Source organism: Nomascus leucogenys, chromosome 3, assembly GCF_006542625.1.
Source record: "Nomascus leucogenys isolate Asia chromosome 3, Asia_NLE_v1, whole genome shotgun sequence".
Classification (NCBI taxonomy): domain Eukaryota; kingdom Metazoa; phylum Chordata; class Mammalia; order Primates; family Hylobatidae; genus Nomascus; species Nomascus leucogenys.
Window position 1 is genome coordinate 59,882,159 of NC_044383.1, and position 19,790 is coordinate 59,901,948.

Sequence of the window (19,790 nt, forward strand, 5' to 3'; positions counted from 1 at the left end):
AATTGAAGAACGCCAGGAAATTACCTTTACTCCCTGTGATCCTATTATCCCAGGTTCTCCCTGTAAATAAAATAATTACTATAAGGGTAATGCTTAAATTCAGATGGAAATGGACATCTCTGATACTTTTCTATTAATTAACATACAATAAAAAGGGAAATTATGGAAGACACAATAAAATCAAGGAGAGTTCATTCTAAAATATGATTCAAAATACTTACTACTAATAAATAATACTGTCTTGATTTCTTCGTTATAATAATTTTTCCCCAATGCCATTTTTGACACCGTAATTATCATGTCCCATTAGCAATCACTGCATTCTCTACTTAGCTGACATAGTTATAATTTGCCACCAACTAATCTCATGTTCCAGAGAATTAAAACTTCAGAGAAAGAATGAGGGAGAGTAGAATTTAAGGTAATACGTGTTGGTGATTCTACTTTTAGTTATACGTGCTTAATGAAAAAAAATCACAACAAAATTAAGGTTATACAAAAGAGGATGATACTGGCTATAACACGTTTGCTTTTTTAATTTTCTGTGACTTATTAATATATTTGATAAATCCACTTTGTGCCATTAACAGAATTTTTGGAAAAAAATGTATCTCTTATTTTAATTTTATATTTTTGATACCCAGATGGATGTCTTGTATAACATTCATGTCCAATCACTATTAGTAATTGGTTAAACAATGTATTAAAAAACTCAAACCAATGTTGAAGTCTCCTTGCATGGCAACAGTTAACAAGGCTTAAAATTTCTTATTTATCAAAATAAAAGAGTTAAACATCACAGAGGAAAAAGTAAAATGCTCATCGACCTTATTTAATCAAATCTATTAGACTCCAAAGTAAACATACCAGAAAATCAGAGAGAAACAAATCAATGAAGTAGAAAACCCAAGGTAGTGATAAAATATCTACTTACTCTATCTCCTTTTTCTCCTTTTGTAAAAGACTCTCCCTAAGGAGAAGGGGTAGAAAATAAAATTAAACACTCTTAGAAATAAACTGTCCAAACCTGGGTGTGGATAAACCCTACAGGCCAAACTCAGATCCCCATTGCAAACAGACCTCTAAAAATACCCGGAGTGTCACACAGTCCGCCTTTGCAGCTTAAAGGAAATATATGATAATTAATTTAAAAACTCCTTTATATTCCCAAATGAACAATGAGTTAATCATTCTAATATCATTTATAAAATCCCAAGTGGCTGACAAATTGGAATGCTGCCCAAGGTCAAAGCTTCCTATTGCCTAGTTCACATAGAAAACGATCACACACACACATCCAATTGGATGTGAAATAGGAGTGACAGCAAGAAACTGATAAAAATGTTGAATAGAAAGATATTCATTTGAATTCTTCCAGTTGGTTAATTGTGTGCTTAAATATACAAACTCATTATTTTAAAAATAGTTTTCTAGTTTTCATTTTTACTTTAATGAAAATGACTTGAAGAGGTTAACCATATCTGTAAGTTCTGTGTCCATGGATTCAAGTAATTGTGGATAAAAAGTATTTGAAAAAGAAAAACAATAAAAAATAATACAGCAATAAAAATTATACAAATTTTAAAAATAATACAGTATAACAACTATTTACATAGCACTTACATTGTATTATGTATTATAAGTAATCTGGAAATGATTTGAAGTATACAGGAGAATGCATAGGTGATATGCAAATAAAAATAGGCCATTTTATATTAGGGACTTGAGCATCCTCAGATTTTGGTATCCTCTGAGAGTCCTGGAACCAATCCCCCACAGATACCAAGGGACAACTATATACCCATATCTACCCAACATGATGAAATATCTTAATAGTGGCTAATTTCTATATATTAGATCAAGGCTTTATTTATATTCTTATTTCCCTGCTTGTTTTTGCTTATATGACACTGCTCATGTCATTGCTTATTTATAGCCACTGTAAAGTTTAGTGGCCACATTGACTAAAGTAACTGGTTATAAAAGAAAAAAAAAAGAGAAAAACCCGGAAGCCTAGTTGTCTAGATACTTGATATTTAGTCCTGGCTCCAATGGCTACTATTTGAGGCAAGTCACTTAATCTTTTAGAGCCCCCCTTTCTTTATCTATAAAATCATGGGGTTCAACTAGGTGGTCTTAAGTATATTTTAGCTCTGATGTGTTACACATCAAACCATATTCTTAATGTCCTATGGTGGGGGAAAATTGCCATTTTAGTTACCATTCGGGATCAGTGGTTCAGAATTTACCTTTGAATGAACACTACTCTTCTATTTGGGCCTTCTGATTATTATGCAAAGTAAAGTCTACATCCTGTTCTGGAATAGAAAGGTTGAGACCATAAAAAGCTAAACTGCTCTCCGTAATAATGTAAAATTTGTGTTGTTTTAATGTAGGGGTAGGGGAAGGCGGCAAGTAAAGATGTATGGGGTGGTGGGATAATTAAGGGATGAATAGGGACCTGGTATGGAGAAGAGTTAGGAGGAAAAGAAGCTCTAGTTAAGGAAAACAGGGCTAAAGGCAGTCCCCACGAGATACATGGACTGCCCTTGAATGTTAGTGGTAGGAAAGAAAGCCAGAGGAAATCCCTGCAGGAGGACAAGGCCTATCACTCCTAGGAACTATGAACTCCTTCAACCTTGGCTGCTTAAAGTGTGGTCCATGGACCAATAGCACCAGCATTACTGAGAGCTTATGAGAAACACAGACTCTCTGGTCCTGCTTCCAAACCTACTGACTTAGAATCAGTGGGATTCAAGTGCATGTTCACATTTGAGAAGCACCGCTCTAACTCACTGAAAGTTTCTCCTTTCTGCTCTAAAAATCCTCGATTTTCCAGTAAAATTTTTATAAATCTTACTGCAGGGTCCTCCATACATCATGTGGAAATTAAGAGAAGGTTGGTGTTCGTGTTCAGGTTTGGAGGGAAGACAGTGGAGACCTAGAGAAGCAGTTAAGAGATGGTAAGAGGAACTCCAAGTGTGGAGCACCTAGAGAGTTGGCAGGTACCAGGGGCATCCACCAGGCTGGATTTCTGAGACATGAGATTTTCCAGACATTATTGGAAACACTCAGTTGGAGAACCTCATTAAAGACTGCCAAATCCTGTAGTTGTGTAAGAAGGCTTGAACTGAATACTAACGGCAAGGTAGAAGAACTGGGGTACATAGGCCACAGACTGATGCTAAAGCTGCAAAAATTACTGTCATTGTTAATTTTTTAAAGCTGAAGCATAGGGAAAATTTGGCTTTGTAACACTGAATACTTTAAATAATGTTTCTGTTTGTCATGCAGGCAATTTAGTGACCTCTTCATGTTTTATCCCCTGATAAACCAATATCCTTTATTCACTCCCGTAAAGAAAGGGGTAGAGTGGTTTAATAAAATGTATTACTTTTTTTTAAATAAAGATGAAACATTTGTTAAGCCTGATTCTCACTGATTCTTGAAAACTGCTTTTTTAAAAGAAGCATTAAAACAAGTCATTTTTTGTACCTATGATTTCTCTAATCCCTTTAGGTGGTCCTATTTGAATATAAATGATACTGTAGGGTTTTTCTTTTTCCCCCATAAAAATAACTACATTTTGAAAGAAACCGGCCACACTAATACTGAAAAGTGGTTGGGAAGCCACTTTGATCATACAAAAATCAAGAAAGAAAAATAACTTCAGAAGGTACACTGAGAACAGTCGTTTGAGCAGAAAGATGTGTTTCCAATTTCTTTTGGATAAATTTGTACTAGTCTTTTGATACATTGATTTTATTATTTTAGCTGCAGTGTTTAGTTACACCAGAGGAGCTTTGTGATTTTAAACTTTAGGTTCTAGAATCAGCTCACCTAGGTGTGATTCACAGCTCCAGTGCTTAGTACTGTGTGACTTTGGGCAAAGTTTTTTAACCTCTTTATGCCTTACTTTCATCATTTGAAGTGTGCAGGTGATAACAGACAACCTTATGGAACTTTTTTATGGATTAAGTGAGTAAATGCATGTAAAAGACTTAGTGCCTAGCATAGCTAGTACTTGCTTGAAGATCTGATCTGTTGCTTCCCATCACAGGATCAGCCAAGGTACGTGGAATGGGGGCTGATTTGGAAACATATTTTTAATCCAGTTTTTTAGATATTCTTCCTCTGTCCTCAAAAGCTAAAATACTTACAGGTTCTCCTTTTTGTCCTTTAGGGCCAACAGACCCTGGAAATCCTGGTAGTCCAGTCTCACCCTTTCAAGACAAAGCAGAAGAGAGATTTTGCAGATGGTTAGAGAAGCATCATTGTGACTGTCAGATACAGAATGATTGCTTGCTCTCCTTCTAACTGTACAATTTATCCATTAGCATCCAACAGACAATGCAAAGTTCTGAATCTACTTAGGCTATTTTTATGATAACGTGTTTGTCAGTACTTCACAATGGCTTCATGTCTTTTAGAAATTCATATATTTCATTATGATACTTAAATGTAATGTGAAACAAAGTTAATTATTTTTCTAGGAAAGAATATCTAGAGGAGAAAAATGATAATTTTGTTCTGGTGTGCCAAAACCCATTTTTTTGTGTGTGATCTCAAAGACATCAGACTGTTTAACTGGCACAATAATCCAGACTTATTTTATTTCAGGCACTTTTTTCTTTGGGTGGGCAGAGTCAGTAGTCATATGAAGCAAAATGAGTCTCTCAGCTGTTTCCAGGGTTTATAATGCTACTTAGATGATTGGCTGTGGGCAAATAAGGCATTCTTGTAGATGTGGTGACAGCAGTAGCTTAGAAATGTCTAAGAGGTTCTGGTCAAAAACCTTGAAGAGAGATTTATATGTGACATATAAAGAGTGCTTTTGGAAAACATAATTTGAGAAGTAATACTTAAAGAAAGGAGTTATATCACTAATGAGACTTCAGAGGAGTCTCAGCATTGTGCATCCTTTTAGTGTTTACCAAGATCTCTGAATACCTACACAATTCTTAAATTAAACATAGTCCCTAGAAGATGTGTAATGCTGATTTTCCCCCCAACCTCAAGAGCATTTTTGCAAAATGATATTCACCATTACATTTCTGAGCATGTGCCGCTTTTGCCTACCTGGCCTATTTTTTTACTTCAAAAGAATAAATAAAGAAAACAATAAAGTAGAATACACCAAGCTTTCACGTACCAGGTACCCGAAATGAAAGAAATTAAAAAATTTACAAAGAAGAAATCCCCTATATTTCCTATTTCCACCCAGAGGGAGCCACTCTCAAGAATTTAGTATTTATATTTTCAGTTTATATTATTGTACTTTTACTGCATATGTGGAATCTAAACAATATATTATTTCGAATATTTGAAACAAATTCCATAAATAGCTTTATCTCATATATAACATACTATGACTTGTTTTTTCCACTCAGCATTGTTTTTAATATCCATCTCTATTGATACATCTGATTTCATTCATTCATTATAACAGCTGAGTAGCATTCTAACATGTTAATAAACCAGGGTTTATCTCAGCCCCACCAATGGGCACTTCGGCTGTAATCAGCTTTTCTCTATCACAAACAAGGCTGCAGTGAACATCTCTAATCCTGACCCCTGTGTGGATGTGCCTAACTGTTCATTTTGAAGCCTCAAACAGCTACCAAAAAGTGCTTCAAGTATAAATTTACCACAGCCCTAAAATCTTTGGCTTATTTTTATATGTATATCCTAATCCATGTCTTGTGATTTTCTGTAATGGATAGACAAGATCATGCTTGTATTAATTAGTCTTCTAGATTTATGGAATATGTTTTGTTAAATTTAATCTTAATTTTATTAAAATTTTAAAACCTCATGCGATAGTATAACTGTGGAACCAGCCCAAACAGGGCCTACTCTGTTGATAACAAAACGTCGAGTTACCTTTAAGGTATAACAGAGCCCAAAACTGCAAGTCATGCAGCCTAGGCACGCATAACAGAAAAAGCTTTGACTTGTAAAAACAGCTGGAACCAACAATTCCTCCCCTTGGGTGGAACCAAGAAGACCGGGACATGACCAGAACCTGAACTCTTCCAGAAGCAAGGAGGTCCATTAGCCTGGAATATCCAGGGCAAAAATCCGCCTCAACATACCTTACCATAAGTGGTCAAATTTGAAGCTCTCCAATCAGATCCTCCCAAACTAACATCCCTAAATCCCGTCCCTTGCCCTCTGATCCTTTAAAACTTGCCCCAATCCCCAAATCTAGGAGGCAAATTTAAGCCCAATTCCTGTCTCTTTGCTGGCTAGTTTTGCAATAAAATCTTTCTCTTCTGAAAAGCCAGTGCCATAGTTATTGGCTTTAGTGCACACTGGGCAGTGAGCCCATCTGCTTGATAGCAATATTGTAAAATACATATTTGGTCTTTGTCCCAGTTTCATGGCATACAACTCATAAAATCCTTGGAATCCCCAAAGCAATAAGTGTCTTTTTGTATGTTAATGAGTTGACTGGTAGCTGGCAGCCCCTAGGTAGCTTCGGGATTGGGCTGGTCACCAGAAGGACCAAGGCTTGATTACAGTCTTTTCAGCCTCACCTCCAACCTCTGGGGAGGGGAGAGAGACTGAAGGTTAACTTGGTCACCAATGACAAATGATTTAATCAATCACGCCTACATAATGAAGCTTCCATAAAAACCACAAGGACTGGGTTCAGAGAGCTTCTCTACAGCTGAAGTTTAGAGGTTCCTGGAGGGTGGCATGACCAGGGAGGGCATGGAAGCTTGGAACCCTGGCACCCCTTCCCACATACCTTGCCTTATGCAGTTCTTCATCTGTAACCTTTGTAACATCCTTTATAATAAACTGGTGAGCATAAGTAAGTATGTCCCTGAGTTCTGTGAGCCATTTCAGCAAATTAGTGCCGCGGACGGGGTCATGAGGACCCCGATTTATAGCCAGTTGGTCAAAAGCACAGATAAAACAACATGGGGCTTTCGATTGGCATATGAAGTGGAAGGCAGTATTGTGGGATTGAGCCCTCAATCTGTGGGATCTGTTGCTACCACCAGGTAAATAGTGTCAGAATTGAATGGAATTAGAAGACAATCAGCTGGTGTCTGTTGCAGAACTGATTGCTTGCTTGCTGCGTGTGAAAAATTCACATATTTGGTCACAGAACTATTTTGTGCTGTGAGAGTTGATACTAGGAAAGAAGTGTTTGTTTTTATGGCTCACCTTAGTACTAATCTTTTACACCATTAGGCTTTCAGCTAGTAATAGTAAGGCCCTGTTGGAGAGCCAAGGAACCAAATGGATAAGAAGCCAATTTGCAGACCTGTCAGTACAAATATTCCAGAGTAGTGTTTCCCAAACTTCAGTCATCCACATCCCAACTGCGTAATATTCACTATGTCTACATGCCACCTATATATACATGCTTATTTTTTTCTCTAAATTCACTCACATTCTTAATTTAAATATTCAATATGCCTTTTGAAACAGTATCCATCAAATTTAAAGTTTAGTGTGCTGGATACAGGCTTTTTCCTAATTCAGAGGAAGCTACATAAGTATTGTTTTTTTCTATGATAGTATCTAAACATCCTGTGTATCATCAGTCTTATTCTTACCACATTATAAGAGAAGCCATTTTTTTCCTAGACATAGTAAATTATATTCAAGGTAAGGAGAGGGAGAAGTTGGGGGACACATTTAGGAACAAATTGTTGTTGGTTTGATAGAGAAAATAAACAATTAGCCTTGTATAGGCATTAGGGTGTACAGAGTGACCTTCATGTTACCCATCTGGTAGGTGCTACAGTCTCCACTGTATAGGTGTGAAGGAAAAATATGCTTACTAGTTAGACTTGCCTAACAAAATAAAAGTAGAAAGCTGAGAAAGGGTCTAGCAATTGCTTGTAAAAATCAAATCTGTCAATATCAAAGGAGAAGGGGAAGAGAATGTACATGGTGAAATAAGAGTAAGTATATTCATAGCTGCTCTACAGCTGAACAGAGGAGGGACAAAAAAGGGGTTGCAGTCCATCTTTCCACATAGTCATTGGATGACATTGGGCTGGAAGGAAATCTTAGAGACCTCTTTCCTCATAAAATTCTGCAAGCAAAAGCATTTTCTACTGAACCTTAGACCCGTATGGGTTTGCATTTTTTATTTAAATTGAATGTTCAGTGATTTATCACTGTGGAGATGAGTTGAAACACAAGTGATCTCCTCCAGTTTGACACTTTCGATGCTATTTGAAAAGGTTGGTGCTGTAGCGACTCCACCTTTTCCCTGACAGTCTTCCCCACAAGACACCTGCTATTTTCTCAGGAGTGCTAAGATATTCTGATATTTTGTTCTACTGCCTCTAGAAAGCAGCAGTTCTCCTCAAGAAACTTGCAAGTACATTATCCCTTCACCACATCCTGTCAGTCTCAGTCAAGCCACAGAGCAGGGATCATTCATCATTTCCACACTGGTAGACTGGTCATGTGGACGGTCTCCATGGCCATTTACTGCAAGTCGTGGTTCTCCCTGTATCATAGTGTTCTTGATACAGGATGTGGCTGCTAAACCAGGGGTGATTGGTGTGTATATTCCAGTGCTATTTGTGTTTGTCCTGGTGCTTCACTGTAGTATCAGGTTCCAAAGGGTTGGCTCTTTCAGTAATTCTATTTTGCTGGTCAGTGCATTGAGAAGTAGCATATCATAAAGGAATGATGAATCACTTATGTGTTTAATTATTCTTCTGGTTAAATATTTTATTCTACAGCACAAACTGAGTCCCTTGTTTGTCAAAATTATGGTGGGAGATACAAAGATGAGCAAGACCAGGTGCTAAGAATGAGAACAACCATTAATCCTCAAAAGTGCTAAATGAGACCTCATGAGAGGAAGGAAAGATCGATATGCGTGAATAGAAAAGAACAAATCTTTAGTGAGGGCTTTATATGTGTTTTAGTTATTGTGCTATTGAGTAACTTCCTCTTATTTAATTTTAATCCTTCTATCAAATCTTTGTGTAGATACAATTATGCCCATGGTGTGAATGAGGAAATGCATACTTAGAGAAATGAAGTGGCCTTCCCAAGGTGACCTAGCTGTTAATGCCACAATCAACTTTTTGTCCCAAAGCTCATGCTGTTCCTATTACTCGGTGGTTCTTAGCCCTGGTTGTGTATTAGAGTCATCTGAAACACTTTTAAATAGAGATACGACCCCTACCCCAAATCGGAGTCTCTGTGGATGGAGCCTGAGTGTGGGTATTTTGTCAAAGCTTTCCACGTGATTCCAATGTGCAGCCAGGATTCAGAAGCACCGGGGTTCGCCACAGGTGCAAGCAGAGATCTGTGAGAACAGCCTGATGGAGCTTTAAATTTTCACTGTGGTGACTTACATTACATTAAATTACATTATAATTGATGTATGTATTATATGTAAATAATGTATTGATTCAGAAGAGATTCTAAGTAGGCTTGCATAGGTAGAGCTGATTTCACTCTTCCAGCAACTGCTATGCTCATGTTTGTGTTTGGTTGGTTGTTTTGAGACAAGGTCTTGCTCTGTTGCTCAGGCTGGAGTGCAGTGGTGTGATTATGGCTGACTGCAGCCTCTACCTCCTGGCTCCAAGTGATCCACTTGCCTCAGCCTCCCTGGGAAGCTGGGACCACAGGTGTTTGCCAGCATGCCCAGCTAATATTTTTAATTTTTGTAGGGATGGGATATCACTATATTGCCCAGGCTGGTCTAAATTCTGGGCTCAAAGGTTCTTCCTGCCTTGGCCTCCCAAAGTGCTGTGATTACAGGTGCGAGCTACCACCTGTAATTTTTGTTTATTTTATGCATTGTTTATTGGCAATTTCCTGTTAATCACGATTTTTAAAAGTTTTTTTATGTGTCTCCTTATATCATGTATCACATCAAGTTCCCTGTAGACTCTTCTATGTTATTTATTTGAGTGAGAGGAGGCAACAGTTATGCCACTGGCTTTTCCTAATTCTACTTAAGATTCTGAAGCGATTAGAAAAGATTTTGAGCAATAGAAAAGGTCCTTAGAGTTTGAAATACACCTGTTTTACAGGATCAAATTTCTCATCAGTGAGGTCTTAAGAATGTCTAAGTAACATATGTTTCCTAATGAACACAGCAAAACAGAAGCCAGCTGTTTTGTTTCAAGAAATGAATCATCATTTAAATACTTTAAAAGTCACAACACTCTTCTTTGCTCAGCTGTCCTATGTGACAAGCTTTGTGGCTTTCTTTTCCTTTTTTTCCCCTTAGCCTGCATATGTCCAGAAGTCATTGCTTAAAATGTAATGCGTTTGTTATGGTGGCGTATGGTTTCTGTTAGCTATTAGGTTACAGGAAATAATGCTAATGTACTAGCAATAAAATCTAACTCACACAGATGACTTATCATTGCTGTGTAATCAATTTTTGGATGTCTTTTTCAGAATGTCAAGGTTTTATTTATTTATTTAGCAGAAAATTTCATTTTCAATCATCAATCTATAAGAAGCTCCTAGTTTCTGGTGAGACTATCTTTTAGCAGTAACTTCTGGTGATGGATGTACGACTTTTTGAATGGATTGGTTGCACTGATTTATAAGACACAGAAGTCATATTTTCTTGGATTCATGTCAAAATCCCCTGCCCTCAATCTAGAGAATTTTTACAGGTGAATGAATGAAGGTAGCACTCACAGGCCACATTCCCTCAGAGTATTTTCAAACTACTCATCTCTGCCTGTAGATTTAATGTGCATTTTTTTTCTGACAATGGCACATTCGCATGGAATCCAAGGTCATTACAATTTCAGAATCAAACAGGAGTGAAACATCTTATTGAATGTGGAAGTAAATCTGTCATCTTTACAGCTGTGATAATTAAACCTGCAAATGACAAGGGGAATGCAATGGAAATTTATCAGTGTCTTAATCTTAAAACTATTTTGAAATAATTATTTGGTTAAACCACTACTGGACAGTATAAAACCCCAGCAAAAATGGCTGCCAGGGCAGCTTATGCTTTGGTACTTAGGAAGACACAAAATAGTGAGCCTCGGCTTGAGACATTTTGCCAAAGGGGTCTTCAGATTGTTTTTGCCACCTACATGGATTCACATTTAATTACAAAACAAACCTTGTGTCCTGATTTCATTTATCTTATTACAGTAATTTCCCCTTGATATGTTCTCTTTCTTGTAGTCAACTGCTACTCAGCAGTCCTTGCTGGACCCTGAAGCAGATTCCAATCCTACTGCCTGGTCAGGAGGCAGGCGGAGGCCCCTGCCCACTGCAGGCTGGACACCCTCCCAGAGATGCAACCCAACTGCTGCCAGGGGGCCGCCCCCTACATGGGAATGTGTAAGTCCGTATAAAATACTGGGCCCTTCTATTCACTTTGAAAATCTGATTACTGCCAGGTGCAGTGGCTCAAGCCTGTAATCCCATAAATTTGGGAGGCTGAGGCGGGTGGATCACCCAAGGTCAGGAGTCCAAGACCAGCCTGGCCAACATGGTGAAACTCTGTCTCTACTAAAAATACAAAAATTAACTGGGAGTGGTGGCACATATCTGTAATCCCAGCTACTTGGGAGGCTGAGGCAGGAGAATCACTTGAACCTGGGAGGTGGAGGTTATAGTGAGCCGAGATTGTGCCACTGCACTCCAGCCTGGGCAACAGAGCAAGACTCCATCTAAAAAAAAAAAAAATCTGATTACCTTGTCTCCTTTCAGGCCTCCAGCTTCATGTTCATCATTTCCCTAGGGGTGAAAAACAATTTAAAATACAAAAGAAAAATCCACTAATTTTTAACACATTCAATCTGTAACAGTATAAGTAGTCAGATAATAGTGTTGTAACAGCTTTTTATGGATACTAGGTCATTTGTGCAGACATCTTTGTCTCTGTTGCCTGTTGTTAAATATTCCTGATAAATATTCTTCTAAATAATTCCAGCTTTGGACACCCCATGCATCTTCTTCGTGACTTCTTAAGGAGATTGCTTCTGGAGAAACATCACACCTCTGGGGATAAATACTCACTACTCCAAATCCACATCTGGCCACTTCAACTGGCTTCTCCATGTATCTGAGCATCTCTGATCTGCTCTCCCTACTCTCAAGTCTTCTTTATTGTTCTCAGACCACTACATTAGACTCTACAGTCCTTGGGCAAGTGACCTTGCCTGTAACTACACTGAAAAAAAAATACAAGTTCTCAGACACCACTTTTCTTTTTTTTTTCCTTTTTGTGGAGAATGGTGTCTCGCTATATTGCCCAGGCAGGTCTTGAACTCCTGGGCTCAAGCTATCCTCCTGCCTCTGCCTCCCTAAGACCTGGGATTGCAGGCATGAGCCGTTGCGCCAGGCCTCAGTCACCACTTCTAATTCCTGCCAATGAATGTACCAACCCATGTGCATGCACACCCGGGTGTAGTTAATGAGCGGTCTCATCTCTTATCACGGCTGTTTCCTCTATAAATCCTCTGATTCCCATGCCCTCTGCCTTCTCAGGAGATTTTCCTTATTAATGTTACCTATTGCTACCAGGTGAAATTGGCCAATTTGGTAAAGTTAAGTAAAATGTAGCTAAAATTGGCCAATTTCTTTAACACTTCCCTTTCTCTCTCTGACTACCTACCTATTCTACCTACTTTAAACTTAACACACAAAGAGCATAGAGTTCCCCAGCACACATTTCCCTTAAGTTACTCTCTTTCCTCCCATTTCTGGACAATTTTCTCAAAAGGGTAGTTAGTGCTTTCTGCGTCCACTGACCAAGACAGCCTTAATATTTCCCTCAGCTGGAATCAACTTTGGACAGGCTTGTTCCTAATTCCATACCCTGACCTCTCTTTTTCTAGACCAATAGCTTTAGAAAATCTGTATTTGTAAGTTCTTTCACTATCCCTTTGAGATGTAAATCTTCCTAAAAGCCTCCTGTCAGTTTTACAATCTGGGAACGTCTTTCTCAAGGACCTGGCAGCCATCCCTTTAAAATGTAATCATGGAGAAGACAGTGCCACTATCTTCCAGGTTCCGTGGGAGGGAAGGAGCCTAACCTCAGCCTTGTGCCAAGTTGTTAACCTTCCTGTCACAAAGATATGAGAAAGTTTACTCTTCCTTTGGGTAAAGCCAATTAGCAAACACAAGGAAGTGTGTTCTCTTTCTTACATCAATACTTAAAAACTCTCCTGAACTTTGTTTCAGTGGAATTGAGCTCAGACTAAGTCTGCCCTCTCTCTCCTATTGCAATAGCCTTGAATAATGTCTTCCTTGCCTGTTTAACTTTGTCAGGTGCAATTTTTTATTTGACACCACTTATTTAACTCCTGTTTACTCCTAAACACATATGTATTTGACACTGGCCCCAATCAGTCCACTGATGTGGCCCTCTAACGTTAATAATAATATCTTTGCTGCTTATTCTAATGGACTCTTCAGTAATTGACCTTCTTGCTACACTTGTCACTCTCTTGGCTTGTATGATAGCTTACTCTCCTGGTTTCTTCCTATCTCTGTGACTTCTTCCCTCATCTGTTAAAGGTTGAATTTCCTCAGGATTTTCTTCTTTGTGACTCAACATTTTCTCCCCAGCACTCTTATTTACCTTTGTGGCTTAGGTAATATTTACACAGCCAAATTTATAAACCCAGCATATACTTCCCTTCGGAGTTTTAGACCCATATATCTAATTTTCTACTTGATGTATGTACTTGTAAATTCTAGAAGCAATTCATATTCAACAAGTTTAACACTAAAACAAAAAATGCAACAAATACACATATATGACAGAACAAAATAGAGTTACATCACACTGCTAACATTGTTTAGTACAGAAGTGGGAGAAAAATAATCAATTTTTTTCTAATATATCTCTGCAGTTTTTCTTGTTAAATTGAGCAGGAATTCCATTCTACAATTGAAAACAATTAAGGAAAGAAAGAAAACCTGAACTCTTCCTCTCTGTCTGAGTGTCATTCTCAATACCACTTGGTTCGGCTGTGTCCCCACCCAAATCTCATCAAGAATTGTAGCTGCCACAATTCCCACGTGTTGTGGGAGAGACCCAGTGGGAAGTAATTGAATCATGGGTGTGGGTCTTTCCTGTGCTATTCTCATGATAGTGAATAAGTCTCATGAGATCTGATGCTTTTATAAAGGGAAGTTTCCCTGCACAAACTCTTCTGATGTCTGCCACCACGTTAGACGTGCCTTTCACCTTCCACCATGATGAGGCCTCCCCAGCTACATGGAACTGTGAGTCCATGAAACCTTTTCCTTTTATAAATTGCCCAGTCTAGGGTATGTCTTTATCAGCAGCATGAAAACAGACTAATATAATCACCCTCATCCTTATTCCCTGTACATGATCAGTCATCCAGTTTGGTTGACTCTGTCTCCCCAAATGTTTTCTCTTCTCTTAAGAGACAGAGTCAACCTGCCTATACCCAGGCAGCCCACCATCATGTCTTGCCAGGATTGCAGTGAGTCTCTAAGTGGCCTTTTACAATCCACTCTTGCTTTCCTGACACAGATATTCTCTACATAAGGTCAGAGAAATACCTTCAAACGACATTCTGGCCTCCATTTCTCAAAACTTTAACATCACCATCAAATCTCTGCATGACCTGAACTCATTTCCCTCTCCAGCATCATGTTGGCCACTCTTCTTCCTCAGAAGCTTCAGCCGTCATGGTCTTCTTTCAGCTCCCTAAACTGACCAACGTCATTCCCATCTCAGCCTCCAGATCACCACTCTTTGTCCTCACCTTTTTGTCTGGCCAGAAACTAGTCATTAATCAGGTGTCAACTATTATGAAATGCCATTCATGAAAGCCTCCCCTGGCATTCAATAAATATCTGTTGGGCAAATGAGCCAGTAATTCTAATCATGCAGTTTTTCCATTAAGGTTATTTTTCTGATTAAAAATACATATGCTGATAGAAAACCTAAAAGGTACAGAAATATTTAGACAACAAAATCTACAGAGGTACCCGTTCAGATCACTATTGCTATAGTTTGAAGTGAAGATGGTCAAGGAACCACCAGAGGCTAGGAGAGACCTGGAAGACATTCCTCCCTAGTGCCTTCGGAGATAACATGGCCCTGACAACACCTTCATCTTGACTTCTGGCCTCCAGAACTGTGAGATGATATATTTCTGTTGTTTAGGCCACTCAGTTTGTGATATTTTGTTGTGGCAGCCCTAGCAAGTTAAAACATAATATGTGGGCTAGGAAAGCCGTGCTCACTTGAAAATAAGGCCTAAGGCTGGCTCAAAACCAACCTCTTAGTTATCTGCAAAAAACCATGTCACCAGCCGCAAGTGTCATGAAAGGAAGGGAAGACTCAGGTGAGTTGGGGGGCTGTCTGTAATCAAACCAACATCTGAAAGTCCATACATCTGTGCCTAAGTCCACAATGTCCCTCAAAGCCAGTGGAGCCTGGGGCACAGCGAAGGAGAGTGATAAAGTTAGAACCTAAACTTTATTTCTCAATCTTCTGGACCCAGAACGGTTGCCTGCAGTGTCTCCAAGGGAGCCTACACTTTATACGCCATCGTTGGGTTTAACTCACTGCTTGGAAAGGCCTTGAATATTGGATTTTGGATAAAGGCTTTCTGTCCTTTCTAGTCTGTGGATATTAAAGTGAAGTTATGATTTAATATGTGAAAAGAAAAATAGATTATTTTGCTAGCAAATTGGTTTTTTTTTTTTTGGATCAACAATTTGGAGAAATGAATACAAGAATTGGTTGCTGGGAGGCACAGCATAAATCTCCAACAGCTGAGACCCAGTGTGGTGATGTAAGATAACACAACTCTGCATTTTCAATATGGAGCTTTAAAAACAACATCAAATGTAAAATCCGCCAGTACTTGGCCTCTGCAGATAAAACGTATATATTTTTTTTCTCCATCTAAAGTATAGTAAGGAACTGTGGGTCTGATGGCTTCAGTAGTTGACAGAGCCTATCAAATTTTTATTAAAACCCCCAGAGCTGGAAACAATGAAGTGCAGTTTACTGGATCACGAGCAGATTTTCCTTGAGAGGAAGAATATGCTCAGCATTGTTGCTTCTTTGCAAACAATCTTGCAGAATGGGAGCAGCTGTTTTGCACGTTATTTTTGTGATAGAGAGAGAAATCTACCTTTTATTCTTTGCATCCATAAGTGGCCATGCAAAAATCCACACAAACACACTCATGTCCATCTTCCTGACCTCACTCCTTAGGCTGTCTCTCTATTACTCATTTGCTTTTTTTTCTTCCTTATTTGCTTTCTTTTCTTCCTTATCTGCTTTTTTTTTTCTTCTCCATCCCTTTTTTGATTTGTGCTGTGAGGAGAAAGAGTTTCTTATACCTGAGCTTCTCCCTCCAGATGACATAAGGAAAATAGCAGAGTAAAAGATCGGTTCCTACATGGGGGCCACAGGGCAAGTGAGGATCCTGGGACCGGAAAATGAACCATGGGCTCTCTGAGTTCGGAATGAGGAGGGGCAGTTTATGAGTAGTCTGTTACTCATTCTCCCACGGGTAGTTGCTTCAGCAGAATCTGGGCTGTGTGACTGTTGAAGCCACTGTGAGTTGAAGAGCTGGGGTCCAGGGCTCCAGTGCAGACATCACATAAATCAATGCCAATTTAAAAGGGAAGATTATTTTAACCTTGGAGTGTCACTTGCTATGTCTCAATACACAGTCCATTATTTAATCTCTAGGAAGGTTTCACTCAGGCCCGGCTTCTCTGTGCTTATTTGCTACAGTCAGACCATCCGGCACGCTACAAATTGCAAAATGAAACAACCTCAGTGTCCAAAAACAGACAGGGGTAGGTGGTGGAGACAATGCCAGTGGAAAACATCATGCTCGTGCTCATTGTAGCACATTTGGCTTTTCCTTTATGAAGCTGAGGGCGAGGAGGAGGTGGTTACAATACAGAAGCATGGGGCAGTGTGGGTGCTGGGAAGGTGGGTCCCACCACCTCCATCCTTCCTGGTGTGGCCTTGGTATAAGGGCTCTAACTACTCCCAAAGGAAACAGAATAAAGTGTTTGGTAAGTTATTGTCTCAATTCACAGATGGATCTAAAGCCTCTAACGCTAAATGGTTATAGTGCATCATTTGGGATAACAGCTATACTCCTTTCTCTTTATCCAGTCGTATTCCAGCTTTAAAGTCACATTTAGAGAACGTGTGGACTAAATACCTGTGGGCCTCTATTCTGTAATGGCAAGAAGAATAACTGGGGTTCTTTTAGGTGAGTTAATAACTAAGTTCAAAGTACTGGTTTGTTACTAGCAAGATTTTCCACTCAGCTGCTCTGGTCAGCGACCATTTTTTTTTTTGAAATATAACCTTAAAGTTTAAAAATTTACATTCTCAACTTTAGACTCTAAAATATAAATGCTCCATATATCTTCATTTAAGGGAAAACTGACTCATCAGCAAGATAAACTGTATAGAGAAGTAGTGTTGGGAGACCTGTAAAGATGCGAGCTTTAAAAGTTTTGCAAGGGATAGCAAATATTTAAGTAGCTAAGTAGCAACTCGGTATATTTTATACCAAGGGCGATAGTAATATAGTGTGTTCTTTAAGTTTTTGTAGCTGATACTGTGACATCAGAGCCAACTTATTCTCATTATTTTGAAGCATTTATGATAAATCCTATTTTATAACAGCAGGTGTCATTACAGGCGTCATTAAATTGATTAAATTTAAACATGCTTCAGCATTCTTTTTTCACTTGTGCTAAGCCTTAATATTTTGAAAAAGCTAGTACAGTTCTATTAAAGAAGTGTTTAATAAAGAAACATGAAATATATCCCAAACATTCTTCCTAATATAATACTCCCTGGAAAACCTAAATAAAGGAGAGAATTTAAAATAGCATCACTATCAAATTTATAAAGTATAAAAAACTTTCCATTTTGATTTTAAATTTATCAACCATAAATTTTCTAGGTCTTTATGTTGACCTTGTTCTGAAGCAAGAGAAACTGGGATTTTATAATTAGCTAGTCATTTAACAAATTTTTTTGGCATATAGTGTCTCTTTGGGATTTCTAAACAAAGAGGAGTAACAACTGTCAGAAAAAAATTACAGGAAGGGAAAGTAAGAACATGGAAAAGAAAGACATAAAGGGAAGTGTCTCCAATTCTTTCTGTGGTGGAAGAAATCAATGATGAACCATTACATATACAAAGTATCCTAATCAGTGGACAGAATGCCTCACACAAAGTGATCAGACCCCAAATACTTGTCATTGAATGATGAATCAATCAATGATCTCACCTAGATCTTCTCTTGGCTGCCACTCTATTATGCTCCTTGTAGAATCTGGAACAAAACTCCCTTGCTTTTGCCATTTGGATACTTCCACGTCAGCATTCCACCTATCCCAAATGTGATTTAAAAAAACCTCAGGGAAATTAAATGTAATTCCCCGTGAAAGGTGGAGACTCTCATTCTTGAACTGTAGTATGCAAATATTTGCTTGAGATTTTGGTGCAGCACCTATTGGTTTTGATAAGAAGTCTATCACCTGTTGTGCTACCCAGAGCTTCAAAGTATCAAATAATTTCTTTCTGCCCTCAGAGAGGCTAGATCTATGATGTTATTGATGGTGGAACACAATGTTTTGCATTAACAAACTTTGAACAAAATTTTTAAAAAACTTATTAGGATAAAACCCTAGATTTGTAAGATACTGAGCAAAACACTTTTTTATTTTTGTTTTTGAAAACATAGCTTTCGGTATGGAAAGATGTTTAAATACATGCAATCATGTCTAAAAGTCTGAGAAGTTAGGAATTAATAAGTTTTTTTTTTCAAAAATACAATCACATAAAATTTCTATGTATTATAAATTATGGGAAAAAAGAAGCCATACCTTGTTATCCTTGTTATAATATCCACCAAGAGTTTGGTGTATTCCTTGTATTCCAGGAGGTCCCTGTATTATAAACAAATCAAAGACAGATATATACACATTTACCAAAACAATGAACATTTAAATAGCATATCTAAGAACTCTTGAAATCATATAGTGAAGAAAAAGGAAGTGTCTGTTCAGTCAAATATTCTGATTAATAGAGAAATATATGGGCATTATCCTATGATCAGGCTCCGAAGATATTTCTAGGTTAAATCCTGCATGAATCCAAAAAGAGGTCCTAAGTGGGAGCATGTAACATTTTACCAGAAGGTCAGCCATCAGCATATTCTTTATTAAAACGAATTATACCCATAAGACCCTCCTGGAGAAGAGGTTATAGCTCTTCAGTTTATTTTTGGCACTTCTCACAGGATTTTGATCAATGTACTATAGAACCGTGTGTTCCTACATGTTATTAACTTAGTAAATATGGGAAAAAATGTTTTTCTATTGCTTCACTTTTTGAATTAGTTGTATGAAAATGGGATGCACATGGACTTTTGGGCCAGAAAAAAGATGTGTGCTATAAAATCTCAGGCTTAAGAAATTTAAATATTGATAGTTTTCAGTTGACCTGGAAATAATTCAGTAAGCACTATGCTGGGCTTGGAGTGGATAGGAAAGAAGCAAATACATTTGGCTGTCCCTAAAGCTTCTAGGAAGAAAGGAAAGAAGACTTTCCCAGGTTTTTCAGGGATTACATTTTGGGGTGAGGGCCATAAAAAAACACAAAGATCAGCATTATTTTAGATTAAGTAATTCAAGTCAAATAGTTTCAACTATCTCAGAAAAGAGATTGCATATTTCATCCAGAACTCAAAAGCTAGGAGGAAAGAAAATATTATAAAGACCAAGTTCTTAACATGTTACCTTAGAAGATAAGACACAGAAGGAAGATGAT

The 19,790-nt window shown here is 38.1% G+C and overlaps 1 protein-coding gene across 1 annotated transcript in view; it reads right to left on the reverse strand.

Moving 5' to 3' along the window:
• The window catches only part of COL19A1 (collagen type XIX alpha 1 chain), a 329,106-nt gene that overhangs the window by 67,293 nt on the left and 242,023 nt on the right, over window positions 1–19,790 (reverse strand). Inside the window, exons 17-21 of the mRNA XM_030804323.1 lie at window positions 18,845–18,907; window positions 11,671–11,712; window positions 4,161–4,223; window positions 935–970; window positions 25–60 (exon numbers count right to left, since the gene is read on the reverse strand). Coding sequence (XP_030660183.1) covers window positions 25–60; window positions 935–970; window positions 4,161–4,223; window positions 11,671–11,712; window positions 18,845–18,907 — 240 coding nt within the window. The remainder of the gene's footprint in view (window positions 1–24; window positions 61–934; window positions 971–4,160; window positions 4,224–11,670; window positions 11,713–18,844; window positions 18,908–19,790) is intronic.